Source organism: Dryobates pubescens (genome assembly GCF_014839835.1).
Source record: "Dryobates pubescens isolate bDryPub1 chromosome 41 unlocalized genomic scaffold, bDryPub1.pri SUPER_41_unloc_2, whole genome shotgun sequence".
NCBI lineage: Eukaryota > Metazoa > Chordata > Aves > Piciformes > Picidae > Dryobates > Dryobates pubescens.
In genome coordinates this window covers 175,180-202,961 of record NW_026530686.1, presented here as the reverse complement: position 1 = coordinate 202,961, position 27,782 = coordinate 175,180, and the positions used below count along the sequence as shown (strand labels likewise).

Below are 27,782 nucleotides of genomic sequence, written 5' to 3'. Positions count from 1 at the left end.
TGACAACCCCCTGGGACCTCGCCGGGCCATGCCCTGGCCGCACCGGAGCCCCCGGGTGCCCCTCTGCTCCCGCGGCCTCACTCGCAGGGCGCTCACCGGGGTCGGCGAGGCCGGCACGGGCGTGGCAGAGCAGCAGCAGCGGTGGAAGGCGGCAGGGTGGAAGGAGCGCCCGGGGCTACCGGGAGCGGAGAACGCAGGGCCAGGGCCGCACCGGGAGGGGACCGGACCCGTTAATCAGGACCGGATCGGCCCGGCAGCCCGAGGGCTGTCCCGGTGGCCCCCGCAGGGCTGGCAGCAGCAGCCACGAAGCAGCAGGGCGCAGTCGGCGCAGCCCAGACCGAGGCAGGAGCGCAGCAGGCGCAGGATCCGCGCAGGATCCGCGCAGATGCCTCCCGGACGCCGCCGGAGCAGCCTCCCCGCGGCGCCACTTCCGCCCCCGCTGCCACTCCCTCCAATCAGAGCGCGCTCCCGCCGTGACGTTAGCAGTAGGGGCGGGACTAACGACCCGGAAGTGGGGGGCGGCCGCGTGCACGGTTGCCGCGGCGACAGCGCGTGCCCCGGACACGCTCGCTGGGCGGCCCCCGCGTGGCCACGCCCCCTGCCCCCGGAGAGGGCTTCCCCGGGTCCCGCTGACCCCCCTCCTCCTCCCCCCGTCCCGAGACCCCCACGGCCGCTCGAGCGCCGCCACGGCGGGACGGGACCGGCCCAGGCCCTGCCCCGGAGCCACCGCGGGGGCGGAACCGGCTCCCGACCGGCCCCGCTGCCACCTGCCACGTCGGTAGGCTCCGCCCCGCGCCGCCGCGCCCCGCCCCTCGCCCTCGCTCTCTCCGTTCCAAGATGGCGGCGGCGGCCGGGCGGGGCTGAGGCGTCCTGGCCGCCCGCAGGTACCGGGGGCGGGAGGGGGGTCCGGGGCGGGGGGGGTTGGGAACCGTCCCCCGAGCTCTGCCCCACCGCCGGCCTGATCCTCCCTCCCGCCCGCAGCGCCCCGCGATGCGGCCCGGCCCCCGCACCGCCCCCAGCCGCCCCCGGTGATCCGGGCTCCCGGTGCTCCGGGCCGGGCCCCGCCATGCTGCGGCGGCTGCTGGAGCGGCCCTGCACGCTGGCGCTGCTCATCGGCTGCCAGTTCGCCTTCGTCGCCTACTTCTCCCTGGGCGGCTTCCGGAACCTCACCTCCCTCTTCGGCCGCGCCGCCGGCCCCGTGTTCGACTACTCCCGGACCCACGACGTCTACACCAACCTCAGCCGGCTGCTGCCCCGGCAGCCGCTCCGCCCCGACCCCGCGCAGCCGCTGCCCTTCTGCCCCGAGCGCTCGCCCTTCCTCGGTGAGTGCGGGGCCGCCGCCCGGGCACCGACCCCCGCGGGCACCGCCCCCCACCCCGGGTACCTGCCACCCTGGGCACCGACCCCCTCCGGGCACCGACCCCCACCCCGGGTACCTGCCACCCCGGGCACCGACCCCCTCCGGGCACCGACCCCCTCCGGGCACTGACCCCCACCCCGGGTACCTGCCACCCTGGGCACCGACCCTCTCCGGGCACTGACCCCCACCCCGGGTACCGGCCACCCTGGGCACCGACCCCCCCCGGGCACCGACCCCCCCCGGGCACCGACCCCCGCGGGCTCTGCCCGCAGGGGAGCAGCGAAACCGTCCGGGAGCGGGGGGCTGGGGCGGGGGCTGGGGGGAGCAACCGGCCCCGCAGGTCGGGAATCGACCCCTCCGTGAAGAACCAACCGCGGTGGCGGCAGAGCCCCACCCGGCCAGGGGCGGACCCGGCCCCGCGGCTCCCGGCCCGGCTTGACCAACCGGACAGGCGGGTACGGGGGTTGGGGCAGCCCCGGGGACCCGCCCCGCCGCCCCGCGCCAGCCGCCCGCCCTCTCCCCGCGCAGTGGGGCCGCTGACGGTGACCTTCAGCCGGGTGCCGACGCTGGAGCAGATCCAGGCCAAGAACCCCGCGGTGCAGGAGGGCGGCCGGTACCGACCCGCCCACTGCGAGGCCCGGTCCCGCACCGCCGTCATCATCCCGCACCGCAACCGGGAGACGCACCTGGGGCACCTCCTCTACTACCTGCACCCCTTCCTGCAGCGCCAGCAGCTGCACTACGGCATCTACGTCATCCACCAGGTGAGCCCCGGGGCACCGGCGCCCTGCTGCCGCCGGGAGGGGTCTGCCGGGGCTGTGCCAGCCCCCTGCCAGTGCTGTGCCAGCGGTGCCAGCCCCCTGCCAGTGCTGTGCCAGTGGTGCCAGCCCCGTGCCAGTGCTGTGCCAGCGGTGCCAGCCCCCTGCCAGTGCTGTACCAGTAGTGCCAGCCCCATGCCAGTGCTGTGCCAGCAGTGCCAGCCCCGTGCCAGGGCTGTGCCAGCCCCCTGCCAGTGCTGTGCCAGCAGTGCCAGCCCCGTGCCAGTGCTGTGCCAGCAATGCCAGCCCCGTGCCAGCCCCCTGCCAGTGCTGTGCCAGCAGTGCCAGCCCCATGCCAGTGCTGTGCCAGCAGTGCCAGCCCCGTGCCAGTGCTGTGCCAGCAGTGCCAGCCCCGTGCCAGTGCTGTGCCAGCCCCTTGCCAGCCCTCTGCCAATGGTGCTAGCTCCGTGCCAGGCCAATGCCAGCATTGCCAGCCCCTTGCCAGGCCCCTGCCAGTGGTGCTCGTCCCCTGCTAGTGGTGCCAGCCCTGTGTCAGTGGTGCTAGCCCCCTGCCAGTGGCAGGCCCATGCCAACAGTGCCAGCCTCCTGCCAACCCCATACCAGTAGTGCCAGCAGTGCTCAGCAGTGCCAGCCCCACACCAGCAGCACCAGTAGTGCCAGCGGTGCCAGCCCCCTGCCAGCGGTGCCAGCCCTGTCTCGCCTCAGGCTGGCAACTCCACCTTCAACCGGGCGAAGCTGCTGAACGTGGGGGTGAAGGAGGCTCTGAAGGATGAGGACTGGGACTGCCTCTACCTGCACGACGTGGACCTGATCCCCGAGAACGATCACAACCTCTACACCTGCGACCCCTGGCACCCCAAGCACGTCTCCGTCGCCATGAACAAGTTCGGCTACAGGTGGGGGAGGGCAGCGGGGGGTGGGGAGAGGGAGCAAGGTGGCATCATGGGGAGGGGGAGAGGTGGCAGCAGGGAGGGGAGGTGGCAGCAGGGAGGGGAGGTGGCAGCAGGGAGGGGGGGGAGGTGGCAGTGCACGAGGGGCAAGGTGTGGGGAGCTGAGGTGGCAGCAGGAGGGGCCAAGGTGGCACCATGGGGAGGGGGAGAGGTGGCAGCAGGGAGGGGAGGTGGCAGCAATGAGGGGAGGTGGCAGCAATGAGGGGAGGGGGCAGCAATGAGGGGAGGGGGCAGCAATGAGGGGAGGGGGCAGCAATGAGGGGAGGGGGCAGCAGGGGCACCTGGCCCTGGCTGGAGCCTGTGCCCCCTGCCCGCAGCCTGCCCTACCCGCAGTACTTCGGGGGGGTCTCTGCCCTCACCCCCGAGCAGTACCTGCGCATCAATGGCTTCCCCAACCAGTACTGGGGCTGGGGCGGGGAGGACGACGACATCGCCACCAGGTAGGGCACTGCGGGCACCTGCTGCCCTCTGCCCCTCCTCCCTGTGCCTCTGTGCCCTGCTGCCTGGCACCAGCTACTTGCCAGGCCCCTGGGATGGTGTCGCTGAGTGTCAGCACCCCCCATGCCCTGGCAACCCCCCCACCCCCCGGCTCTCCTCACACCCTGGCAGCCCCTACCCTGGCACCCACCCCTGCAAACCCCCCCTCCCCCCCCCCAGCACCCCCTTCCCAGCTGGCTCCTGGCACCCTACTGCCTCAGCTCCCTGGCAGCCCGGGTGACGCCGGGGCTGTGGGCAGGGTGCGCCTGGCTGGCATGAAGATCGCTCGGCCGCCGGTCTCCATCGGGCACTACAAGATGGTAAAGCACAAGAGCGACAAAGGCAACGAGGAGAACCCCCACAGGTGGGGGAGCAGCTGGGGGGGTGGGGGGCAGGGTGGGCAGCGGGGGGTGGGGGGCAGGGTGGGCAGCGGCGGGGAGGGCCTGGCAGTGACGCTGCCGCCCCTGCGCCCGCCCAGGTTCGACCTGCTGGTGCGGACGCAGCGGATGTGGACGCAGGACGGGATGAACTCCCTCAGCTACCAGCTGCTGGCCAAGCAGCTGCACCCCCTCTACACCAACGTCACCGTGGACATCGGCACCGACCCCCGCGCCGCCCGCGGGCGCCGGGCGCCGCCGCCGGGCCGCGAGGGGCTGCCGGACCGCAGCGGCCTCTTCCGCCAGGAGATGCTGCGCAAGCTGCCCGGCGGCGCCGCGGGCCGGGCGCAGCCGGGGCCGGCCCTGCCCCCTGCGCCCGCCCGCGGCGGGTAACGGCACCCGGGGCTGGCGCCGGCTCCCCGCCGCCGCCGCCGGGCGCCACCCGGCGCAGCCCCCAGGCTGCCGGGGAGGGCGACGCCCAGCCGGGGAGCGGCACCGGCGCGGCCCCGGCGCAGGAGGGGATGGTGCCCAGCCGTGGGGACAACTGGACCCTACCCAATGGTGCCCAGTAGCCGCCGGGCACCGCGGCCCTGACACAGACTCTGCCCCCCGCAGCCTGGCGCTGGGAAGGGCTCCGCAGCAGGGCTGTGGCGGTGCTGGGGGGGAGCAGCCAGCCCAGGATGCTGCTGGCTCTGGGGCCAGGGCCTGCAAATGGCAGGGAGGGCATCCGGGGAGAGCCTGCTGCCAGCTCCCCTGGCACTGCAGGTGCCCGAGGGCGGGGCAGGGCGGGGCAGGGCGGGCACAGCGCTGCCAGCTGCTGGTTATTTATTCTATTTATCAGCTGCTCCCTGAACCTTTCTAAGGGTTTTTCAATAAAAAACAAAACTTTGTCCTAGTGCCAGGAGGGGCCGCTGGTGCCAGGAGGGGCCGCTGGGCTCAGGGCAGTGCCCCCAGCAGCTGCCCCACGGCTGCCTTGGCGCTGGCGATGCAGTCGTTGACGGAGACGCCGGCGTAGGAGGCCCCAACCAGGCTGAGGGGCAGCTGCTGCTCTGCCAGGAACTGCCTGATGCGTTCTGTGGGCACAGGGATGGGCTGTGGGCACCTCCATGGGGGTCGTGGGCACCCGTGTGGGTGCCACAGTACCCATCCCCTGCCCTGGCCCCCCTCTTACCTGTGCGCTGCCAGTGGCCCAGGGTGTACTGGGGGATGCAGGCCTGTGGAGGGAGCAGCTGGTGAGCACCCTGGCACCCCCCTGGCACCCCCAGCTGCGCAGTGCCCACACCCACCTGCTGCACCCTGACGATGGAGAGGGTCGGGGCCGGCTCCAGGCCCAGCTGCTGCCTCACGGCCGCCTGTGCCCGGCCCAGGAGCAGCTCCGGTGCCACCAGCGCTGGGTCCCCGAAGCTCTGCTGGAACCAGGCACCTCCCAGCATCACCTGAGCGGCACAGTGGCATCAGCAGCCCCTCCCAGGCCCTCCCTGTGCCCCCCAGGCCGTGCCCAGGCGCTCACCGTGAGCCGCACCGAGCTGGCACCGCTGCCATCGTGCTGGGGGAAGGCCACCGAGTCGTAGACGATGCCCAGGAGCGGAGCGTCCTCCGAGGAGGGCACCAAGTGCCCAAAGCCCTGGGCAGGAGCGGGATGGGGGTCACCCGTAGGTGCCAGGGCTGCCCTTGGCTGCCGAGGGGGGGCGCTGGGGGGGCCGCTCTCACCGTGACTGGCAGCGCCACCCCCTGGTACTGCAGGTTCACCACAGCCACCGGCACGGCCGGGATGCGCCGCAGCTCCTCTGCCAGCGCCACGGCCTCGGCCGGGAGCACCCCAGCCAGGGCTGCCAGGAGGAGAGGGCACATCAGGGGGGTTATGAAGCCAGGCTTTTGCCCCTTCCCCACCCTAGGGGACCCCAGGGAGCCAGGGACCCCAACCCTACCTGCAGCAGGAAGGGCACTGACCACGTGGTCAGCTGTCACGGTGCCATCTGCCAGGGTGAGCTGGGGGGAGGAGAGAGAGCATGGTGGTGGCACTGGCAAAGGGACCTGGGCATCCGGGGGGGGCACTGGGAAAGGGACTTGGGGGACCTAGGCACCCCGGGGAGGGGGCACTGGGAAGGGGACCCTGGCACCCCGGGGGGGAGGGGCACTGGGAAGGGGACCCTGGCACCCCGGGGGGGGGGGGGAGGGCACTGGGAAGGGGACCCTGGCACCCCGGGGTGGGGGAGGGCACTGGGAAGGGGACCCTGGCACCCCGGGGTGGGGAGGGGCACTGGGAAGGGGACCCTGGCACCCCGGGGTGGGGAGGGGCACTGGGAAGGGGACCCTGGCACCCCGGGGAGGGGGGGGCACTGGGAAGGGGGGGGGCACTGGGAAGGGGACCCTGGCACCCCGGGGAGGGGGGGGCACTGGGAAGGGGGGGGGGCACTGGGAAGGGGACCCTGGCACCCCGGGGTGGGGAGGGCACTGGGAAGGGGAGCCTGGCACCCCGGGGGGCAGTACCTGCCAGCGGCCGTCGCGGTGCCGGCTCAGGCGGCGCAGCGGAGCTTGGCACCGGATCTCGACTCCGCGCTGCCGCAGGTAGGCTGCCAGCGCCTGTGCCAGGCTCTCCATGCCCTCCCGCAGCGACCACTGGCTCCAGCGCTCGGCCCGCGCCCGCCGGCTCAGCTCCGACTCGGCCCCGGCCCCGAGCTCCTTCCCTGCGGGCGACAACCCTGCTGTGCCCTCCTGCCGCGGCAGCGCCCCCGGGGCGCCCTCCCCCCGCGCCCGGCGCTCACCGGAGCCCAGCGCCAGCCCCAGCAGCACCGAGCGCCGGCGCCGCTCGGCCTGGAAGAGGGCAGGGAAGCAGCAGCGGACGCTGAGCGCTCGGCAGTCCCCGGCGAACACCCCCCGGCACAGGCTGTCCACAGCCACGTCGGCCACCTGCGGGGACACCGCGGCCTCAGGCAGCGGCAAGGCACAGCCGCGGGGCCGGGGAGGTCCTCCTGGGGGGCAGCAGGGCTAGGGAGGGTCTCCTCCCCCTCTGCCCTGCCGAGGCCACCCCTGGAGTCCTGGGGCCAGGGCTGCGCTCCCCCAGCTCAAGGGGGGCTGGGAACTGCCAGAGGGAAGCCAAAGGAGACTCTGAGGATGCTGAAGGAACTGAAGGCTCTGATGGGGAAAGGCTGAGAGCCCTGAGGCTGCTTGGGCTGCAGAGGAGAAGGCTGAGAGGGGACCTGAGCGATGCCTGAGGGGAGTGACACGAGGGGGAGGTGCCAGGCTCTGCCCAGCGGTGCCCAGCGACAGCGCAAGGAACAAAGGACACAAACTGGCACCCAGGAGGCTCCACCTCAGCCCAAGGAGAAACTTCTGTGCTGTGAGGCTGCTGGAGCCTGGAGCAGGCTGCCCAGGGAGGTTGTGGAGTCTTCCATCCCCACCTGGATGTGCTCCTGGGTGCCCTGCCCTGGGTGCCCCTGCCCTGGCAGGGGGCTTGGTGTGGATGATCTCCAGAGGTCCCTTCCGAGCCCAACCCTTCTGTGGTCCCCACCCAAGCCCTGCCAAGCCCTGATAAGGCCTGGGGGCTATCGGCCCAGGCAGGCTCTCACCTCCCGCCCGAAGCGGCGCTGCACGAAGCTGTGGATGCTCTCATCCGGCTCCGTCCCGGCCGGGGCCAGCAGGTCCCGCAGCCCACTCCAGACCAGTGCCCGTGAGAAGGGTGGCACCGGCCGCAGCAGGCCCCTGGGGACACCAAGGGCTTAGGGGAGGGCAACCCATGGGTGGCAAAGCGATGTTCCCGGCCCTGGCACCTACCCTAGACCCGAGGGCAGCTTGTGCAGGGCCCCAGCGGTGTAGAGGAAGCGGTTCCTGGAGGCCAGGTGGTCCCCAGGGACGGGCAGGATGTCACCCTCCAAGCCAAGCTGGGAGACCTGTGGGGACACAGGCAGGACAGGCACAGCCACGGGGACAGGACCTGCTCCAGGATGGCATCCTGGCACCCATGCAGGAAGCCCCAGCTCCAACCACCCATCCAGAGACACTCTGGCGCCCTGCACCCAGCCCAGGACCCCCTAGAGCACTGCACTTTATGACCCCTGTGTGCTCCTACCCCCAGGACCCCCCCAGAGCACTGCACCTTACAACCCTGGACCCCCCAGAGCACTGCACCTTACAACCCCTGTGTGCTCCTACCCCCAGGACCCCCCCAGAGCACTGCACCTTACGACCCCTGCGCAGTCCCACATCCAGAGACCCCAGCGACCACCCCAGGATGCCTCTGGACCCTCAGCCATTGATTCCCCCCCGGACTCAGGCACCCCAGACCACCCCAAGGATCTTCCAGACCGCAACAGCCACTCAGAGACCCCTGACCCAGGCAGCCTGCCCAAGAAACAGCCCAAACCGAGCCCCGGCGACTCCGATCCCGACCCCAGACCCCCACTTACCATGTGCAGCGTGTCGGCGCCCACCGCCCCGCCGGGGCGGATGCCCCTGGGCCCGTGCTCGAACACGGCGCCCTCGGCGGTGCGGGTGCTCTGCAGCCACCCCCCGAGCCGGGCGCTGGCTTCCAGCAGCAGCACCTGGGGACACCGGTGGTCAGCGCGGGGACACCGGGGCGCACCGGAGGACTCCGCGGCCGGGGATCCCCGGGGTACAGCCCGGTCCCGGTGCTCACCTTGGGCGGGTTAGGGCTGCGGGCCAGGTAGTAGCAGGCGGCCAAGCCGCTGATGCCGCCCCCGACGACGGCCACGGTCGGCGGCATGAGGGAGCTGGGCCGGGCGGGGGCAGTGGGCAGCGAGGCTGTGCCAAGCGCCGGCACCTCCGCGGCACCTCCGCGGCACCCCCGGACCTCCTCGGGTCGAGCCTGGTCCCCCAGGAGAGCTCCGGTCCCGCCCCGCACCTGTCCCAGCACCCGAGCTCCGCAGTCCCTCCCCTCGCTCCGCCACTTGTAAGGAAAGGAGGCGGGCCTAAGGTTGAGTCCAACCAATAACGTGCCGCCGGGTCGTGATGGACGGGCAGGGAACCACCCACTACGGCGGCCGGGCAGATCCAGGCCGAGCCACGCGCATCAACACCAGCGTGCGACGCTCCGCCCCTCGCTAGCCCCGCCCATAGCCGCACAGCTCCGCCCCTCCAGGCATGCGCCACGCCCCCAGTGCACCATAAATCACTTCAGCGCCAACCCCCTCCGCGACTTATTAGGAAAAAGGGTGGGGCTAAGTATGACTGGAGCCAATAGAGTTGCTCTGCCTCCCTGATGGACAGGCACCGGGACCTGCTCGCTACGGCGGCCGGGCAGGGCCATGCCCGTCACGCACCTCGCCACCAGGAAGCAAAGTCCCGCACCTCATTAGCTTCTCCCATACAGCCATGAACCACGCCCCCACTGCTCACCAGCCAATCAGGATCACGCCCCGCATTAGATCACGCCCCCCGTTAGCCCCGCCCCCGCCGTTGCCCCCTTCGCTGCCCCAGGGCCAGCCCAGGCTCTCCCTTCCCACCTCCAAAGTTCGCTTTTTTGGCTTTTTAGTAAATTTAGTGACAAAACCCCACCCGGGCGGCAGCCGCCCCTCCCCTCTGCCCTCACCGCGCTGTGGGGGTTCAGGGAGTGGGCAGCACCCCAGGTAGAGTGTCCAGGGCGGGTCTCAGCCAGCTGAGACTCCGCCTTCCCACCACCAAACTTCACCTTTTTGGGTTTTTTAGTAAATTTATTGACAAAAGCCCCACCCAGGTGACAGCCACACCCCTCTCCCCAGCCCCCTCTGCCCTCACCCCGCAGTGGGGGTTCAGGGAGGGGGCAGCCCCCCAGCTGCAGTGGAGGGTCCAGGAGAGGGGCTCATGGCCGGCGGCCGGGGGGCTCCTCCAGCTCGTAGAAGAGGACGTAGCCCTCGCTGGACGGCACCTGGTTCTCGCTGATGGGCGAGACGCTGCGGGCAGCACCCTCAGCCCCGCAGCCCAGCCACGCCGAGCCACGCCAGGGCGGGGGATGCCAAGGCCTGGTGAGGCACCTGGGCAGGGAGCACACGGAGGGGTGGGGGGCACCTACCGGGAGTCGTTGTAGACGCGCCAGCCGGCGGGGTCGCGGCAGAAGGCGGTGTAGTGGCCGTAGTGGACGCTGCCCGAGTGGTTGCAGAGAGCGTAGAGGCTGTAGACAGGGCTGCCTGCAGGGGGAGGGAGGGCTCAGCGCTGTCCCCTGCCCTGTCCCGCCCCGTCGCGGTCCTCCCGAGCCCGCTCCCCCCCCACCGCCGCGGCTCACCCGCCTTCTCGCTGGCGAACTCCCGCAGGTTGAGCTGCTGCAGGGGGAAGTCCACGAAGACAGAGCACTTCTTGATGGAGTAGCGAGTGGTGGAGAACCGGTTCAGGTCTGGGCGGCAGTCAAGGCAAAGGCGGCTCCCAGAGGCTGGAGGCACAGCGCCCCCCCCCCCCCCTTCCCCCGGCCACTCCCTTCCCAGGACACCCCCCACAGGCAGCGCCAGGACCGGCGCCTCGAGGGCTCCCCAGCCCCCCTTTCCCTCGGGTCCCCGGAGGATACGGAGCACCAGGATGCGGGGGAAGCGCTGGATCGTCAGCTTCTTTGTGCTCCGCGTCCGCTGCCGGCACTTGTCACAGACCTACCGGTGGTAGGCACGGGTGAGAGGAGGACTGCACCGGCACGGCGGCTGCACCGGGGGTGGGGCCAAGCTCTTACCGGAGCATTCTCTGAGTCCAGCTCCTCCTCCTTGGTGAAGAGGCTGAAGCAGTCGTGGAGCGAAACCTTCCCACCGGCAAAGCTCTTCTGCAGGAGGAGAAGGGTCAGGCAGGGGCTGAGGGGCAAGGGCTGGGGGTCTGGAGGGGGCTGCATCCTGTCCCTACCTTTGGGATGGGCAGGGAGAGATCACAGAAGACCTCGAAGGTGGTGGAACGGTAGCCACAGGCCTGGCACTTGAGGCAGCTCTTCAGCTGCCCCACAAAGAGGTCTGGGGGCGAGGCAGGGAGGGTGAGGCTGGCTGAGGGCAGAGAGCACCCTGAGGGGGCTGGGGGGGGTCTCAGGGCGGTGCCAAGCCCTGCCTGCAGCCCTCACCCACGATTTTGCTGTCCTCCCTCTCCAGGTACCGCTTCCACATCTGGTTGGCGCGCTCCTCATCGCTGCGGGGAGAGGCAGGGGGTCAGGTGTGAGGGGTCAGGCGTGAGGGGGTCAGGCGTGGGGGCAGTCAGGCGGTGTGGTGTCCCCCCTCCAGGGCACCCTCCTCCCCTCACCTCAGCGTCTCGGGGTCCTCCAGCGCGGGGGTCCTGCGGGCGTCCGCCAGGATGCTGGGGGTCCGGCGCCCCTTGCGGTTGATCTCCACGTGCAGTCGGTCCATGAAGAACTTGAGGAACTCTTGGGCATCCTGCTGGCTGCAGGGCAGGGGGGGATGGGGGGATACAGGATCACAGAACTGCCAGGGCTGGAAGGGACCCCAGGGCTCACCCAGTCCCAGCCCCCCCCCCCCCCGGCCATGGGCAGGGACTCCTCACACCGGAGCAGGCTGCTCAGAGCCACCTCCAGCCTGGCCTTAAACACCTCCAGGGAGGAGGCTTCTATGCATCTGTTGTGTCCACTGCTGGCCCCCAGCAGCCCTGGGGCTGGCAGGGGTGCCCAGGGGTGGGTGTGGGGGGGCAAAGCCTCACCTGTAGCCAGTGAAGGAGGGCACATACTTCTGGAACACAGCCTTGAAGCGCCCAGGGTTGACGGCCTCGGAGGAGTCGGGGTGCCAGAGTGCGGCGATGACGTCGGCGAAGGCTGCGGGCACAGGGGAGGGGGCAGGGTCCAGCAGGCACTTATGTAAGAGCTGGGGGCAGGGGCAGGAGGGGCAGGAGGGGCAGGGGGAAGCCATCTGACCTTCGGTGAGCTCCTGGGGGGCGCGGGGGCCGGGGGGCTGCTCGTGCTGGAAGTCTCGGCGCAGGCAGTAGTCCCGCAGCGGCTTGGTGCTGCTCAGGCACTGCAGCACGGCGTTCATGAAGCACTGCGGAGAAGGGGGCACCGTGGCACCATGGGGGGCACCGGCCCTTGGCACGACCCCCTTGCACCCCTGGCTGTGCTCTGCACCCCCAAGGGGCTGGGGTCTCTCTGGGGAAGTTGCAGCTCCTGAAAGCCCAACGGACCCTGGGCCCCTTGGACAGCCCAGGAGAGAGGAACAGGAGAGCCCAGGGGACTGGGGGACAGGAAGGAACAGGAGGGTTTGGGGGACATGGGCACAGGGGGAGGCAGGGAGAGGAGGGTTCAGGGGACAGGCAGAGTGGGGAGCAGGAGGGTTTGGGGGACGTGGGGATGCAGGGACAGGGGAACAGGGGCATGAAGGCTCGAAGGACCCAGAGGGGCGCAGAGGGACTCAGGCACTCACCGTATTGCCCAGGTTCCTGAGGCCAACGTGGCCGGAGCCCAGCAGCAGGGTGTGATGTGTCTGTGGGGACACAGAGCGACACGAGTGACACCCAGCCCCACGCAGCAAACCCCTCCGGCTGCCCCTCCGCTTCTCAGGGACGGCCCAACGGGCGGCGCTTCCCCTTCCCCCGGTCCCCCGGGGGGCTTCACCTGGCCGCTGACGAGCAGCAGCCCCATGACCGCGGTGTGCACCACGGACTCGGAGATGTCGGCGGCGGCGGCGCCGCGGCCCTGCAGTTCGCGGCGGGTGAGCAGCGTGCGGTGCAGCTTGCGCGGCAGCTCCACCAGCGTGGCCCCCTGCAGCCCCAGCGAGGCTCCCTGCAGCCCCGGCATGGCTCCGGCGCCGCGCTGGTGGCAGCGGCGCTGCCCGAGCCCCCTCTGCCTCTCCTAAGCCCACAGCTCATTAGCTGATCCGATTTCCCTTGGCTATTCTGGGCCTTGCTGGAGGCTCATCTCGGGGAGATTAATTAGCAGGGGAAGCCACCGTGGGCACCCAGAGAACGGGGGGCAGAGGCAAACGCGGCCGCCCGCCCCGGGCACGGGCACCGGCGAGGTGCAGGAGGGCAGCGTGGGGAGCTGGGCACCTCGGCAGGCGCAGCGGTGGCCCCGTGCCGCCGGCAGAGGTGGCACCACGGGGGCCAAGCCCTGTTCCCGTCCCCCATGGGCATTGCAGGGCACCTAATCCTGACACGTGGCCCAGGGCGAGCGGAGGTCAGCTCCTGGCTGCCCAGCGGGCACAGGGCGGATGCGGAAATGGGCAGAGAAGCGACCAGCGCCAGCGGCCCTGCAGCACTCAGCCCTCCCGCCGGCAGGGAACGGAGCAGGGAGAGGCGAGACCGGCACCGCCTGACCCCAGCGGCGCCGCCGGCCCTGCTGGGGGCAAAGCTGCTGCCCTGCCACTGGGGAGCTGCGTCGGGGCACATCCCGACCGTGAGGACAAATCCTGAGGCGCTTACGGCTGCAGCCTTCTCCTCGGTCCTGCCGGGTGCCAGGGCTCTGCCCAGGGCGGGGCTGCCGGGCGCCGGGATGTACGGGGGGTCGGGGGCGGTACAAGTCCTGGGGCAGCCCTCGGGCCGGACGGAGAGCAGCGGCGCCGCGGGCTTCCCGTCCAGCCCCGGCGAGACGCTGACCCTCCGCAGCGAGGAGCTCCTCCGCAGCGCCAGGGAGCCGGCGCTCAGCTGGTGCCCGCAGTCCCTCAGCACCAGCCGGCTCAGCACCGCCGCCACGTCCTCGGTGCGGCTGCCGCCGCCGCCGCCCTGGCTCAGGTCCCCGATGCTGATGGATTTGGAGCGGGCCAGGTTGCTCCGCCGGCGCTCGGCCTCTCGCCCCGCCAGCGAGGCACCGGCGGGCAGGGAGAAGGAGGCGCTGCCCGGCACGATGCCCGCCTGCGGCGAACCGGGCACCCGCACCGCGTGGTCCGCCTTGACCGGCCCCCGGCGGCAGGCCGAGCTGCGCAGAGCCTCTCCCCGCTTGGAGGCCCGGCCCCGGTCCAGCTCCAGTTTCTTGCTGCGGTCGTCCACGGGGCCAGGCCGGGGCGGCAGGAGGCGAAGTTTGGGCGCCGGGGAGAGGCCGTTGGCGGCGGAGGCCAGAGCGGCGGCATGGCGCTCCTGGCTCAGGGCACGGTGCCCGCTGGGCAGCTTGGTGGTGGCCTTAGGCTGGGAGGTGACGACGGCGTGGTCCCGGGCCCGGCCGACACGGTGCTCCGAGGCTTGGGGCATCGTGGAGACGGCCGGGAGGGGAGCCCTGTGGGGAGAGGGACCGGGCTGATGCCGGTGCCAGCCGTCGGCAGGCGGGGTCACCGGGGCACGCACCCACCTCTCTCGCCGTGCCGCCTCCCGCCGGCTCCGCTCACAGCCCCCCGCGGCGAGCGGCCGGTCGCAGAGTCCCGTCGGCGGGGGCCCTGCGGCACAAGCAGAGAGGCTCCGGGTCACCGGACGACGGGACCGGGGGATGCTGCAGCCCCCCTCGCCCAGCCGCCGGGCTGCGCCGCGCTGCCAGGCCGGTGAGTGAGTCACGGAGGTGCTTGGCACCGCCCGGTGTAGGCTGCTCCGCCGCGGCACTGTTCAGAGCTACCGGCAGCCATCTCCCGGCTCCCGCGACGCCGGGCCCGGGGGGAGGGTGCAGGCCCCGGGCAGCGGCTGCCGTTGCTCGGTACTGGGTGTCCCCGGAGAGCGGTTAGGACGCTGTAGCGGGGGTGGGGCTCGATCCGCCGGCTCGGCACCGGCAGGCAGAGGGCACGGAACCGGGGGGGGCAGGGCCGCGTTCCCGCGGCGGGGCCCCGATGGCCGCGGTGCAGCCGCGGGGGCTGTGGCACGGCGAGCCCCGAGCCCACGGGTGCAGCCGGCAGGCAGGGGCCGGGCGTGCCCTTACCGAAGGTCTCTACACACCCCACCCCCGCCCCAAACTCGCCCGGCTCCCGCGCCGGGGACCCCCGTCCCGCCCGGCCCCTACCTCCCCCCCGTCGCCGCGGGCACCGATCCCCCGGGGCCTATCCCCCACCCCTACCCGGCCGCGGGGGGCCCTGCGGAAGGGACACACACTCCGCTGCCCCGCAGAGCCCCTCCCGCCGCCCGCCACCCCCGCGGGGCCGCCGCCCGCCGGTACCTGCCGCGGGCCGCCATGGCAACAACTCCCGCACCGCCCGCCGCCATCTTTGTTCCTCCCTCCGCCGCGCCCCGCCCCCTCCGGCTTCGCGCTCCGCGCTGCGCATGCGCCGGGCCCGGCCCTGCCCGCACCTCGGCGCCAAGGCAACCGCGCGGCGTCCCCTCCCCGCCCGGCGCCGCTCTTAAAGGGACCGCAGCACCCCCAGGCTCCTTAAAGCCACAGCGGCCACCGCTGACGTGGAACCGCAGCCTCGCACCCGCCCGCCCCTCCACGACCACCCCCACCCCCGAGCAGCAGGCGGGGGCAAGGGCCGGGCAGGACAGTTTATTGGGGAGCAGCAGCGAAGCGGCAGGAAGGGAGGGGGGCACAGGGGACACGTGAGGGGGTGACGCCTCCTGGGGAGGAGGAATGGAGGCAGAGGGAGCACCCCCAAACACATCCTCCCCCCCTCTCGCTGTCACCCTGTCCCGCTGCTCACTTCTCCTTGTGCTGGACGATGCCTTTGGCGACGAGGTCAGGGATCTCCACGGCCAGCCAGGGGCCCAGCTGCGGGGACAGGAGGTGAGCAGCCCCACGGGGACACCGCCCACGGGCACGCCCCCTCGATGTCACACTCCATGTGTGTCCCCCCCGCTCCCACCAGCGTCACTCCCGACTCACCCCCAGCGCCATCAGATGAGCCAAGCCGAATTTGGGGACGTTCCTGGCCCACAGGGGCTTGAAGTGGTCACTGAGGCAGATCTTGCCCCCTCTGCGGGGCCGGGGGAGCCGTCAGCCCTCCAGGCACCTGCAGGACCCCTTCAGAGACCCCTCCCTCAGGGGCAGGGGCACCTCCAGAACCCCCCAGATCCTCCTCCCCACCTGTACATCTTGGCTGTCTTCCCGTCCAGCTCGGGGATGGCGATCTCGGGGGCGGTGGCCGGGTACGTTACCGGGATCTGGGGAAGGGGACACACACGGTAGGGGTCAGCAGCCCCGGGGTCCGCCCGCCCCTCGGCCCCACGAGCCCCAGACCTCCCCCGGTCACCTCGAACTCGATGGCAAATTCATACTTGAGCAACTCGTGGACGTACCAGCACTTTCCGAACCACCTGCAACACAGCGAGAGACCGCCCCCCGCCCCGGTCAGCCCCGGGACCCCTCCGCGGGACACCAGAGCGGCCCCGGGGCAGGGAGAGGCTCCGTTCCGGTCCCCTCCCGGCCCCGTTCACCCACCGGGTGCCCTCCGCGTTGGACTCTAGGCGAAACCAGTCGTTGTCGGCGCGTTTGTTGTTCTCCACGTACTGGGGGGACAACGGGAGTGAGTGGGACCGGGCACAGCGGGGGAGCCGTGGGGCCCCGAGAAGAAGCGGGGGTTCCCGCCTCGGGGGGGCCGGGCCCGGCGCACCTGGATCAGGGCTCGGTACTCCTCCTTCAGCCGCCCCGCCCAGCCCTCCCGGTCCCGCGGCCCCGCCGCCGCCCGCAGCAGCGGCAGCTCCGCCACCACCCGCCGCGTCGCCTCATCCGCCATCTCCCCGCCGCCGGAAGGGGCGCCATCTTGGCTGGGGGCGGAAGTGACGCCGGGCTTCGTGGCGCCATCTTGCTTAGGGGCAATGACGCGCGAGGGGGAGTGGAGGGGTCGGCGCCGCCATCTTTGGTAGGGGCACGGGCAGGACGTGACGCCACTCTGTCGCCTCCATCTTTAACGCTGGCAGCGCTAAGTGCGTTTGGTCTCGGCCACTTGCACCCTCCCCGGGGGCTCCGCCCTCGCCCCTCCCCCCCGCCCCTCCCCCCCGCCCCCGTCCCGGTCTGGGCTGCGCTGGAGTTCGCTGTCTTTAAACCGCAATAAACCACCGGGACGCAGCAGTGGCTCCAAATCTTTATTGTCACGGAGGAGGGCGATGGAGGATTCCCCGCGGCAGGCTCAGGGCTTCCCCTCGTCCTTGCCCAGTTTGAGCAGGGAGGAAAAGAGGCCAAGGAAGTTGCTCTGCACCTCCTGGACCAGTGGTGCCAGCTGCTTGTTGGCTCGGTCCACGTAGGTCCTGGGGGAGAGTCGGTCAGTGAGGGGGTGGCCGAGGGCTGGCCGAGGGGCACCCCCTGTCCCCCCTCTCCGTTCCCCCTCCCATACTCGGCCTGGCTGCGCAGCTCCTCCACTTGCAGCCTCTGGGGCAGGTCCTTGGTCATGAAGTCGGAGAGGGACTGGAAGTGGCGGCTGAAGAAGTCCTCGGCGGCCGGAGCGGCTTCGGGCTCCGAGGCTTCGCGCCTCACCATGGCAGCCTGCACGCAGCAGGCGCAGAGCAGCAGCAGGGAGGCCACCACCACCTTCATTGCAGCAGGGCTGGGGGAACAGGGCAGCAGTGGACAGGGCTCCCCAGGGCTCCCCCATCCCCTGCTGCCCCATGGCATCCCCCCAGCCCTGCCCCATTACTGCTGCAGTGTCCCCACTGAGCCCCATCCCTGCCACATCCCACCCCATGGAAGCTCAGCCCTGCTCCTTCCCCAGCTCTGCCCTCCCCCTCCCACCTCATCCCAGCCCCACAGCCCCATCCCAGCCCTATGGCTCCACTGGCACCATCCTGCTCTGCTCCTGTGATACTTCGTCCCCATCCTGCTGCGCAGCCCCATCCTGCCTGGGCACTGTGTGCCAGCTGCTGCTCACCTGGGCAGGACTCTGGGGTGCCCCTCTCGGGACCCGCTTTTATCCCCGCGGGCAGCTCCCGCCCCTGGGCCGGGGGGGCCGTGCCGGTGTCCACCACAGCCTGAGCAAACACCGCAGGGGTAAGGGTCACTGCGGGGAACGGCCCCTCCTCGTCCTTGCCAGGCTGTCCCTGGACCCTAGAGTCTTGTCCCCATGTCCCCAAGGCTCCATGGCCCCAGGCAGGACACAAGCTGTGGGTGACATCGGCAGAGAGATTGCAGCTGGGGGAGGATCTGGGAGCCAGGGCTGCCGGAGTGGGGGCTTGGCTGATGGCCCCGCAGCACGCAGGTGCCCTGTGACCTGTAGTAGCCTCATGTGGTGGCCTTGTGGCTCATCGCTGGCCCTGGGCACAAGGTCGTTGACACGTTGGAGCCCCGAGGCAGGTGGTGTCCCCGTGGCACCTGTAGCCATATGGAGTGTGGCACCCCCATAGCACAGCAGCACCCTCGGAGCCACCCCAGGACTATCCCAAAGCCCCAGGATCCCCCTGCACCCCTAGAGGGGCTGCTGGCCGCCTCCCACCCCAGCACCCCAGGGGCAAAGGTCGGTGCCTGTCTTATCGCTGACCCTCGGCCGCCAACGTGACGCCGTGACTCAGCGCGGGGCAGGCGGCGGCTGGCACCGCGGGGTCCCGGAGGGGGCATCCGTGGCGAGGGACCCTGCGGACACGATGCCGTGGGGCCGGGAGCCAGCTCTGGCAGCGTTTGGGGACGCACAGCTCAAGGGCACCTGGGCGGCACCAGGGACAAAAACTCTTCGTCCCCCGAGCCACCGGTGGGGCCACCGGGGTCCCTTCCTCTCCGAGCCCCTGCCCACGTCAGCCCTTTCCAGGAAAGCTGCTGGTGACGGCAGCAGGGACAGGGACAGGGGGACCTGGGGAAGGTCCAGGGGACACGGGATAAGGAGTGGGATGTGGTACTGGGGACGTGGGGCAAGGAAGGGACACAACGCAGGAGAAACTGGGGGGAGACCGAACACGGGGAAGGACACAGGGAGGGGACGTGGGAGCGACACGGAGGAAAATTGGGACCCAAGCAGGAGGCGCAGGGGTGTGGGGAGGGGACACAGAGCTATAGGGGACACGAGGAGGGTCGGGACGTGCAGGGAGCACGGGGCCAAGGGGACACGGAGGGACACGGCATGCGGGGGGGCTGGGGATACGCGTGGGGACAAGAGGGGACACGGGGGGCGGCAGGCGGCGAGCCCGGAACGGCTCCGAGCGGCGCCGGCACTGCCCCGCCCGGGCAGGCTCAGCCAATCAGCGCCGAGTGCTGCCCGGGCAGGCTCAGCCAATCAGCGCCGAGTGCTGCCCGTGCTCAAGATGGCGGCGGCGGCTTCGCGCCCGGCGCGGCTGCTTCCGGCAGCGGAGGCCGCGATGGCGGCGGCCGGCGGGGACGGGGGGGGCGGGCGGCGGTAGGGCCATGGGCAACCTGCTGGGCCCCGCCGCGCCCCGGGCCCCGCGCCGCGGGGAAGCGCTCGGCAGCCCCGGCAGCTTCGACGAGCTGCACCGGCAGTGCAAAGGTGGGGCCGGCGGCGCCGCGCCCGAGGGGTCACCGGCGCCGGAGGGTCACCGGCGCCGAGGCCAGACCCCGGAGCCGGGAGGGCACCGGGGCTGGAGGGCACCGGGGCTGGGCATAGGGCGAGGCTGGGGGGGCACTGGGTGCGAAGGGGGCAGCGAGGAGGGAAGGAGACCTCGAGAGCGGGAGGGTGCCGGGGCTGGGTCCCGGCGGTGCGGGGGGGACGAGCCGGGGCCGGGGGGCATGGAGGTGGTGGGGGTCGGCCCATGGCCGGCACGGGGAGAGTGGGATGGCCGCGGGGAGTGGCTTTGGCCCGGGGGAGGGGGGCCGCAGCGCTGTCGCCGCTCAGCCCGCGCTGTCCCCCGCTCCGTCCCCCCCGCTCCGTTCCCCCCACACTGTCCCCTGCTGTCCCCCCGCAGAGGTTTTCCCGCAGCAGATGGAAGGAGTGAAGCTCATCGTCAACAAGACCCTGAGCAGCCACTTCCAGGTCAGAGGGACCCGCGCAGAGCAGGGTCGGGGCGGGGGGGGGTGGGGGTGTGTAACACCCCCTGGGCTGGCCCCTCCGCCACGGTTCTCCCCCCCCATGCTGATTCGGTGTCCCCGCAGGTGACACACACGGTTCACATGAGCACCCTTGGGCCCTCCAACTACCACTTCAATGCCACCTTTGTAGGTGACAGGCAGCTCAGCCCCACCGAGGTGAGGTCCTGGGGGTGCCCTGAGGGTGGTCCTGGGGCGGTGGGCAGCCGGTGGCCCTGGGGGTGCTCTGAGGGTGGTCCTGGGGCGGTGGGCAGCTGGTGGCCCTGGGGGTGCTCTGAGGGTGGTCCTGGGGTGGTGGGCAGCTGGTGGCCCTGGGGGTGCTCTGAGGGTGGTCCTGGGGCGGTGGGCAGCCGGTGGCCCTGGGGTGCCCACAAGGCTCTGGACCACAGCAGGATGGGTAGTCTACCTGGACTTCAGCAAGGCCTTTGACACTGTCCCCCACAGCAGACTCCTGGCCAAGCTGTCAGCCCCTGGCTTGGATGGGAGCACACTGTGATGGGTTAGGAACTGGCTGGAGGCTGAGCCCAGAGAGTGGTGGTGAATGGTGCCACATCCAGCTGGCAGCCAGGCACCAGTGGTGTGCCCCAGGGAGCAGTGCTGGGCCCTGTGCTCTTTAACATCTTTATTGATGATCTGGATGAGGGCATTGAGTCCATCAGCAGTAAATCTGCAGATGACACCAAGCTGGGGGCAGGAGTTGATCTGCTGGAGGGCAGAGAGGCTCTGCAGAGGGACCTGGACAGGCTGGGCAGATGGGCAGAGGCCAAGGGCAGGAGATGGAACACATCCAAGTGCCAGGGGCAGCACATTGGCCACAACAACCCCATGCAGAGCTACAGGCTGGGGTCAGAGTGGCTGGAGAGCAGCCAGGTGGAACGGGACTTGGGGCTGAACATGAGCCTGCAGTGTGCCCAGGCAGCTAAGAGGGCCAATGGCATTCTGGCCTGCATCAGGAACAGTGTGGCCAGCAGGAGCAGGGAGGTCATTCTGCCCCTGGACACTGCACTGGTTAGGCTGCACCTTGAGTCCTGTGTCCAGTTCTGGGCCCCTCAGGTCAGGAAGGAGGTTGAGCTGCTGGAACGAGTCCAGAGAAGGGCAACAAAGTTGGTGAGGTGCTTGGAGCACAGCCCTGTGAGGAGAGGCTGAGGGAGCTGGGGTTGCTTAGCCTGGAGAAGAGGAGACTCAGGGGTGACCTTATTGCTCTCCACAACTACCTGAAGGGAGGTTGTAGACAGGCGGATGTTGGTCTCTTCTCCCAGGCGGCCAGTACCAGAACAAGAGGACACAGTCTTGGGCTGCGCCAGGGGAGGTTTAGGTTGGATGTGAGGAAGAATTTCTATACAGAGAGAGAGATTGCCCATTGGAATGGGCTGCCTGGGGAGGTGGTGGAGTCGCCATCACTGGAGGTGTTCAGGAGGAGGCTTGATGGGGTGCTTGGTGCCGGGGGTTAGTTGTTTGGGCGGTGTTGGATTGGTTGAGGGGTTGGACGCGGTGATCTTGAAGGTCTCTTCCAACCTGGTTTATTCTGTGTATTCTATGTATAATTAATTATGACTAAGGTCATCTGGGGCACCGGGGGGGGCCTCAGCCTGACTCAAAGCAGGGGCAGGGGTGTCCCTGTGCCCCCAGCTGATGCCCCCCCCCCGTGCCCCCAGGTGTTCCCCACGCTGGTTGGGGACATGGACAACAGCGGCAGCCTCAACGCCCAGGTGCTGCACCTCGTGGCCGAGCGCCTGCGCACCAAAGCTGTCTTCCAGGTGGGGCCAGGGGGGTGCTGGGGGGGAGGGGGGCACTGGGGGTGGGCGCTGGCAGGCCCTGCCACGGTGCCAATCCCTTGCCAGACTCACCAGGCCAAGTTCGTCACCTGGCAGTTCGACGGCGAGTACCGGGGGGACGACTGCACTGCCACCCTCACCCTGGGCAACCCTGACCTGCTGGGCGAGTCTGGTGAGCAGGGCAGTGCCCAGCCTGTGCCAGGCCACGGGGGGCACCGTCCCTGTGCTGTGCCCACGCTGATCCTGGGGGGTGACACTGTCCCTGTGCTGTGCCCATGCTGATCCTGGGGGGGTGACACCGTCCCTGTGCTGTCCCCTCAGTGATCCTGAGGGGTGGCACCGTCCCTGTGCTGTCCCCACGCTGATCCTGGGGGGGTGGCACCGTCCCTGTGCTGTCCCCTCAGTGATCCTGGGGGGTGGCACCGTCCCTGTGCTGTCCCCACGCTGATCCTGGGGGGGTGACACTGTCCCTGTGCTGTGCCCACGCTGATCCTGGGGGGGTGGCACTGTCCCTGTGCTGTCCCCTCAGTGATCCTGGGGGGTGGCACCGTCCCTGTGCTGTCCCCACGCTGATCCTGGGGGGGTGGCACCGTCCCTGTGCTGTGCCCACGCTGATCCTGGGGGGTGGCACCGTCCCTGTGCTGTCCCCACGCTGATCCTGGGGGGGTGACACCGTCCCTGTGCTGTGCCCACAGTGATCCTGGGGGGTGGCACCGTCCCTGTGCTGTCCCCTCAGTGATCCTGAGGGGTGGCACCGTCCCTGTGCTGTCCCCACAGTGATCCTGGGGGGGTGGCACCATCCCTGTGCTGTCCCCACGCTGATCCTGGGGGGGTGGCACCGTCCCTGTGCTGTCCCCTCAGTGATCCTGAGGGGTGGCACCATCCCTGTGCTGTCCCCACGCTGATCCTGGGGGGGTGGCACCATCCCTGTGCTGTCCCCACAGTGATCCTGGGGGGGTGACACCATCCCTGTGCTGTGCCCACGCTGATCCTGGGGGGGGTGACACCATCCCTGTGCTGTCCCCACAGTGATCCTGGGGGGGTGACACCGTCCCTGTGCTGTCCCCACGCTGATCCTGGGGGGGTGACACCATCCCTGTGCTGTCCCCACGCTGATCCTGGGGGGGTGACACCGTCCCTGTGCTGTCCCCACGCTGATCCTGGGGGGGTGGCACCGTCCCTGTGCTGTCCCCTCAGTGATCCTGGGGGGTGGCACCGTCCCTGTGCTGTCCCCTCAGTGATCCTGGGGGGGTGACACCGTCCCTGTGCTGTCCCCACGCTGATCCTGGGGGGGTGACACTGTCCCTGTGCTGTCCCCACAGTGATCCTGGGGGGGTGGCACCGTCCCTGTGCTGTCCCCACGCTGATCCTGGGGGGGTGACACTGTCCCTGTGCTGTCCCCACAGTGATCCTGGGGGGTGGCACCGTCCCTGTGCTGTCCCCACGCTGATCCTGGGGGGGTGACACTGTCCCTGTGCTGTCCCCACGCTGATCCTGGGGGGGTGGCACCGTCCCTGTGCTGTCCCCTCAGTGATCCTGGGGGGGTGACACCGTCCCTGTGCTGTCCCCTCAGTGATCCTGGGGGGGTGGCACCGTCCCTGTGCTGTCCCCACAGTGATCCTGGGGGGGTGACACTGTCCCTGTGCTGTCCCCTCAGTGATCCTGGGGGGGTGACACTGTCCCTGTGCTGTCCCCTCAGTGATCCTGGGGGGGTGACACTGTCCCTGTGCTGTCCCCTCAGTGATCCTGGGGGGGTGACACCGTCCCTGTGCTGTCCCCTCAGTGATCCTGGGGGGGTGGCACCGTCCCTGTGCTGTCCCCACAGTGATCCTGGGGGGGTGACACTGTCCCTGTGCTGTCCCCTCAGTGATCCTGGGGGGGTGACACTGTCCCTGTGCTGTCCCCTCAGTGATCCTGGGGGGGTGACACCATCCCTGTGCTGTCCCCTCAGTGATCCTGGGGGGGTGACACTGTCCCTGTGCTGTCCCCTCAGTGATCCTGGGGGGGTGACACCGTCCCTGTGCTGTCCCCACGCTGATCCTGGGGGGGTGACACCATCCCTGTGCTGTCCCCACAGTGATCCTGGGGGGGTGACACCGTCCCTGTGCTGTCCCCTCAGTGATCCTGGGGGGGTGACACTGTCCCTGTGCTGTCCCCACGCTGATCCTGGGGGGGTGACACCGTCCCTGTGCTGTCCCCACGCTGATCCTGGGGGGGTGACACCATCCCTGTGCTGTCCCCACAGTGATCCTGGGGGGGTGACACCGTCCCTGTGCTGTCCCCACGCTGATCCTGGGGGGGTGACACCGTCCCTGTGCTGTCCCCACGCTGATCCTGGGGGGTGACACCGTCCCTGTGCTGTCCCCACGCTGATCCTGGGGGGTGACACCGTCCCTGTGCTGTGCCCACGCTGATCCTGGGGGGGTGGCACCGTCCCTGTGCTGTCCCCACAGTGATCCTGGGGGGGTGACACCGTCCCTGTGCTGTCCCCACGCTGATCCTGGGGGGGTGACACTGTCCCTGTGCTGTCCCCACAGTGATCCTGGTGGCTCACTTCCTGCAGAGCGTCTCCCCCCGCCTGGTGCTGGGGGGGGAGATGGTTTACCACCGGCGCCCGGGCGAGGAGGGAGCCATCCTGACCCTGGCAGGCAAATACACAGGTACAGGGCTGCCCTTTGTGCCAGGGGGCCGGGGGCACAGCCTGGGGAGGGGGTCCCAGCCACCCCCCTAGCCCCGGGGGGGCACCGCCTGGCTCCCCTTGCCCTCTGCTTTGCCTCTCTCTTCCAGCTCAGAAGTGGGTGGCGACGCTGAACGTCGGCTACGGCGGTGCCCACGCCAGCTACTACCACCGAGCCAACGAGCAGGTGAGCTCCCCTGCCTGTCCCCTGCCTGTCCCCTGCCTGTCCCCTGCCTGTCCCCTGCCTGTCCTCATTGTCCCCTGACCTTTCCTTCCCCCGCTCCAGGTGCAGGTGGGGGTGGAGCTGGAGGCCAACACGCGGCTGCAGGACACCACCTTCGCCTTCGGCTATCAGCTCAACCTGCCTCAAGCCAATGTGGTCTTCAGAGGTGAGCAGGGAGCCCTGCAGTGCCCACCCCGCCCTGGCCGCCGCCTGGGGGCGCTCACCCTGTCCCCTCCTCGCAGGGCTCCTGGACAGTAACTGGAGCGTGGGGGGGGTGCTGGAGAAGAAGCTGCCCCCCCTGCCTGTCACCCTGGCCCTGGGTGCCTTCCTCAACCACTGGAAGAATCGATTCCACTGCGGCTTCAGCGTCATCGTGGGCTGAGGGCTGCGGGGGGGGCGGCAGCTGCCACCATCCTGCTCAGGGAGCCGCCGTGCCGTGCCACGGAGGTGCCAGCCGGGCCTTGCTCTCGTGCCACGGTGCCGAGGGAGCCTGTGGAGGCAGGGGGGAGACCTGGTCCCCTCCCAGCTGGGGGCCGCGGCATGGTGGCCGTCAGCACCTTTGGGCTGAGGAGCCGCTGGGGGCTGGGGGCTTCCCTCAGCCTCCTCTGGGGCCTGTGCCACCCTGGTGACCACAGTGCCACGCTGCCCTCCACCCCCCACCCCTGCTCCGCCCACCCCCCCGTTCCCTCCTGGCAGCACAGGGGCTGGCTCCAGGCCGTGGTGGGGGCTGGAGGTGCCGGCGGTGCCCCTCACGGAGCTCACACCCAGGGAGCCTGGAAAAATAAAGGAGCTTTACTCTGCCTGCGAAGTGCTCTGGGGGCCCGGGGAGAGCGCCGGGGGTCCGGGGAGAGCGCCGGGGGTCCGGGGCCAGCCCCGGCGGGCACCGCGCTGGGGCCGGGGGCGTGGCGCCGGGGCTCGGGGGCGTGGTCGGGGGGCATAGCGCCAAGGCCGTGAGGCGGGGGGCGGGGCGGGGCGGGGCGCCGAGGGCGGGGGGCGGGGCGCCAGCGCTAGCTGATGATCTCGGTGAGCAGCGGCGTCATGCTGGAGAGGTCCTCGATGTGGAGGATCTGCCGAGTGTATTCCACCTTCAGCGTCTGCAGCTCCGTCAGCAGCAGCAGCAGCTTGGCGTAGAGGAACCTGGGGAGGGAGGGACAGGGGCAGGATGCTTGGCTCGGATCCCTGTGGTGGAGGGGACCGCGGCCGCCGCTGCCTGTCCTCGTCCCTGGTACCTGCCCTCGGGCTTGGGGTGGCAGTGGTCAATGTAGCTCTTGAGCGTCAGGGCAGCCTTCTCCTGGTACTGGTCGATGAAGTCCCTCTGGATGAGGTTGGCATCGTCTGAGGGTGCAGGGTGGGCGTCAGCAGGGCCCGGGGGGCCTCCTGATGCCCCCGGAGCCCCCGCGGCCTGCCCCTACCTCGCGAGAAGAGCAGCACAGCCTGCAGCAGGGCATACTCCGCCTCGTGGAGCTGCAGCTTCTTCAGGCTGATGTGGAACTTGAGCAGCGGCTCCAGGTAGATCTGCTGGAAGCCGACTGGGGGAAGCGTGGCCGTGAGGGACTAAACCCGGACGGGGACGTGGCTGTCCCCAGCTCCCCGGGGCCGGCGCCCCCTCTCCTCACCCAGGGCTCCGTCCTCGATGGTGTAGCAGTGCTGGCCGCACTCCCAGGCGTTGGTCTCGGCGTTGAAGACTGTGTTGAACTGGACTTGGTAGATATCCAGCGCGGATCCCTTCAGCAGCGAGATCTGATCATTGATGGGCAAGCTCCTGCCGGGGCCAGGCCAGGCGTCAGGGCATGGGCGTGACACTCGGGGGGGGTCTCCTGCCCGTGTGTCTCTCCCCTCCCCCTTCCCCGCGGACCTGAAGGCTGGAATCTCCTTGGCGAAGCTGATGACCTGCTGGATCATGAAGGTGCTGAGGTCTGCGAAGTGCGGCAGCATGGAGAAGACATCGGGCAGCACATCCTCGTCCAGGCAGTCCGGCTGCGGCCGCGCCGCGGGGCCCCCCGACTCCGAGGGGCTCTGCGGCCGCGGGCTGAGGAGGCAGAGGCGCACGGCAGGCTGCGACGGCGGCAGCGGCCGGGCCGTTAGCACCGAGCCGAGGGGCCCGCGGGGCTGGCTGGGGCGCGGGCCGGGGGTCTCGGCTCACCCAGTAGTCAGTGAACTGGGAGAAGCTGGAGTCGAAGTTGCGCTGGTGGGCGGTGGTGAGGAGGGCGATGAGCTCCTCCTGCTCCGCCGTTAGCCCCGCCGGCTGCTCCCGGGCCAAGCGCCGCCGCCAGCGCAGCGCCCGCCGCTGCTGCAGCGCCTCCTCCGACATGATCACTGCCACCGCCGGCCCGGGCACCGGGTTACCGGTGGCACGGACCCGCGGTGCTCGGAGATGCCAGCACCCCGTGGTCCCTTCTCCCCAGGGGGCTTCCCCTTGTCCCCTCTCTCCCGCACCTGCGCAGTGTCAGACCTATGGCCCTGGCCCTTGCTGTCACTTTGTCCCTTGGCTGCCCCATCAGCTCTGCCCCCATGCCCACCCCTGCCACCCAACCCAGGCTGGTCCTCTCTGTCTCATATTCTCCCTTGTTGCCTCCAGACTCCCCCTCGCCCCTTTTCCCCCATGTCCCATGTCCCCCTCCTCCCCTCTGGTCTCCCCTGTGTCACCCCACGTGCCGGTGCCACCGCACTCACTGTCCTTCCTCATGCCCACGTCGAAGCACTTCTGGAGGCGGCAGGCCTGGCACTGCCGCCGCTTGGCCTTGGTGACAGGGCAGCTCCGGGAGAAGGGGCAGGCGAAGTGGACACCCTTGATGATGGAACGCCTGAAGGCACACAGGGATGGCCATGGGGACTGTCACTGCCCGTCCCTGAGGGTGACAGAGGGACAGCAGGGGCTGGGACGGTCCAGGGTGCCAGGGTGGGGGTCACCTTCAGCCCACAAGACCCCAAGCATGAGGTGGCAGCCCCTGTCCATGAGACCACCTGCTTCCATCCCACTGTGTGCTGTGCCTTCTCCCATCCCATCCTGCTCCGTCCCTTTTGGTCACATTCCCTCCTGCCCCATCTGGTCCTGTCACACCCTGCCCCATCCCGTGTTGTCCTTTCCCACCCTGTCCTGTCCCAGCCCCCTCACTCCACCCTGTCCCACCCCACCTGGTGCCCTGGCACCTGCCCCGTGCCACAGAGCAGCCCCCCCGGGTGGCAGCCCCCACCTGAAGAAGCCTTTGCAGCCCTCGCAGGTCATGACGTGGAAGTGGTAGCCGCTGGCACGGTCCCCGCAGACGGCACAGACCTTCTCCTCCCCGGGCTCCGATTCCTCTTCCCCCCTGGGTACCTGGGGCCCTGGCGGCGGCCAGGGGCTGCCCTCTGCGTCTGAGGCGCTCGACACGGACATGGCTGGGGACACAAGTGCCAGCAGCTGGCCCGGGTGACAGCGGCAGGCACCGAGCCCGCAGGATGTGTGTGTGAGGCGTGGGTGTACT

General features: G+C 70.4%; 7 protein-coding genes across 8 annotated transcripts; 2 read left to right on the top strand and 5 right to left on the bottom strand.

Moving 5' to 3' along the window:
- Positions 1 to 939: 939 nt before the first annotated feature.
- On the top strand, positions 940 to 4,336 carry B4GALT3 (beta-1,4-galactosyltransferase 3). The gene is made up of 6 exons (XM_054179198.1): positions 940 to 1,322; positions 1,889 to 2,124; positions 2,845 to 3,035; positions 3,407 to 3,529; positions 3,826 to 3,930; positions 4,045 to 4,336. Exons 1-6 carry the CDS (start codon positions 1,067 to 1,069, stop codon positions 4,334 to 4,336), a joined length of 1,203 nt encoding a protein of 400 aa, XP_054035173.1. The 5' UTR covers positions 940 to 1,066.
- A 422-nt stretch (positions 4,337 to 4,758) lies between these two features.
- Positions 4,759 to 8,733, bottom strand: PPOX (protoporphyrinogen oxidase). The gene is made up of 12 exons (XM_054179189.1): positions 8,580 to 8,733; positions 8,350 to 8,484; positions 7,718 to 7,833; positions 7,513 to 7,645; positions 6,709 to 6,853; positions 6,434 to 6,630; positions 5,872 to 5,932; positions 5,654 to 5,772; positions 5,454 to 5,567; positions 5,230 to 5,379; positions 5,115 to 5,157; positions 4,759 to 5,016 (listed from the first exon to the last, which is right to left on the bottom strand). Exons 1-12 carry the CDS (start codon positions 8,664 to 8,666, stop codon positions 4,880 to 4,882), a joined length of 1,437 nt encoding a protein of 478 aa, XP_054035164.1. The 5' UTR covers positions 8,667 to 8,733; the 3' UTR covers positions 4,759 to 4,879.
- An 871-nt stretch (positions 8,734 to 9,604) lies between these two features.
- On the bottom strand, positions 9,605 to 14,994 carry USP21 (ubiquitin specific peptidase 21). Its single transcript, XM_054179190.1, has 14 exons — positions 14,910 to 14,994; positions 14,121 to 14,205; positions 13,262 to 14,048; positions 12,265 to 12,324; positions 11,763 to 11,886; positions 11,552 to 11,663; positions 11,141 to 11,278; positions 10,965 to 11,029; positions 10,757 to 10,860; positions 10,593 to 10,679; positions 10,437 to 10,515; positions 10,161 to 10,268; positions 9,951 to 10,065; positions 9,605 to 9,831 (listed from the first exon to the last, which is right to left on the bottom strand). The coding sequence occupies exons 3-14, from the start codon at positions 14,021 to 14,023 to the stop codon at positions 9,741 to 9,743; spliced, it is 1,845 nt and encodes a 614-aa protein (XP_054035165.1). The 5' UTR covers positions 14,024 to 14,048; positions 14,121 to 14,205; positions 14,910 to 14,994; the 3' UTR covers positions 9,605 to 9,740.
- A 231-nt stretch (positions 14,995 to 15,225) lies between these two features.
- UFC1 (ubiquitin-fold modifier conjugating enzyme 1) lies at positions 15,226 to 16,431 on the bottom strand. Its single transcript, XM_054179185.1, has 6 exons — positions 16,297 to 16,431; positions 16,125 to 16,192; positions 15,937 to 16,000; positions 15,771 to 15,847; positions 15,570 to 15,660; positions 15,226 to 15,455 (listed from the first exon to the last, which is right to left on the bottom strand). The coding sequence occupies exons 1-6, from the start codon at positions 16,417 to 16,419 to the stop codon at positions 15,384 to 15,386; spliced, it is 495 nt and encodes a 164-aa protein (XP_054035160.1). The 5' UTR covers positions 16,420 to 16,431; the 3' UTR covers positions 15,226 to 15,383.
- A 374-nt stretch (positions 16,432 to 16,805) lies between these two features.
- On the bottom strand, positions 16,806 to 17,245 carry LOC128899620 (apolipoprotein A-II-like). Its single transcript, XM_054179235.1, has 2 exons — positions 17,017 to 17,245; positions 16,806 to 16,930 (listed from the first exon to the last, which is right to left on the bottom strand). Exons 1-2 carry the CDS (start codon positions 17,214 to 17,216, stop codon positions 16,813 to 16,815), a joined length of 318 nt encoding a protein of 105 aa, XP_054035210.1. The 5' UTR covers positions 17,217 to 17,245; the 3' UTR covers positions 16,806 to 16,812.
- Positions 17,246 to 18,913: 1,668 nt separating this feature from the next.
- TOMM40L (translocase of outer mitochondrial membrane 40 like) lies at positions 18,914 to 24,852 on the top strand. Of its 2 annotated transcripts, none has more exons than XM_054179218.1 (9): positions 18,914 to 19,107; positions 19,523 to 19,590; positions 19,710 to 19,802; positions 21,299 to 21,400; positions 21,485 to 21,590; positions 23,956 to 24,078; positions 24,211 to 24,282; positions 24,382 to 24,484; positions 24,561 to 24,692. In XM_054179218.1, the coding sequence occupies exons 1-9, from the start codon at positions 19,008 to 19,010 to the stop codon at positions 24,574 to 24,576; spliced, it is 783 nt and encodes a 260-aa protein (XP_054035193.1). In that variant the 5' UTR covers positions 18,914 to 19,007; the 3' UTR covers positions 24,577 to 24,692. The 2 variants fall into 2 exon arrangements, with proteins under 2 accessions (XP_054035193.1, XP_054035192.1); XM_054179217.1 differs by having other exon boundaries at positions 18,915 to 19,107; positions 24,206 to 24,282; positions 24,561 to 24,852.
- Positions 24,853 to 25,301: 449 nt separating this feature from the next.
- NR1I3 (nuclear receptor subfamily 1 group I member 3) lies at positions 25,302 to 27,715 on the bottom strand. Its single transcript, XM_054179234.1, has 8 exons — positions 27,513 to 27,715; positions 26,992 to 27,122; positions 26,462 to 26,634; positions 26,174 to 26,373; positions 25,935 to 26,080; positions 25,731 to 25,847; positions 25,548 to 25,653; positions 25,302 to 25,455 (listed from the first exon to the last, which is right to left on the bottom strand). The coding sequence occupies exons 1-8, from the start codon at positions 27,692 to 27,694 to the stop codon at positions 25,326 to 25,328; spliced, it is 1,185 nt and encodes a 394-aa protein (XP_054035209.1). The 5' UTR covers positions 27,695 to 27,715; the 3' UTR covers positions 25,302 to 25,325.
- Between the last annotated feature and the right edge of the window lie 67 nt (positions 27,716 to 27,782).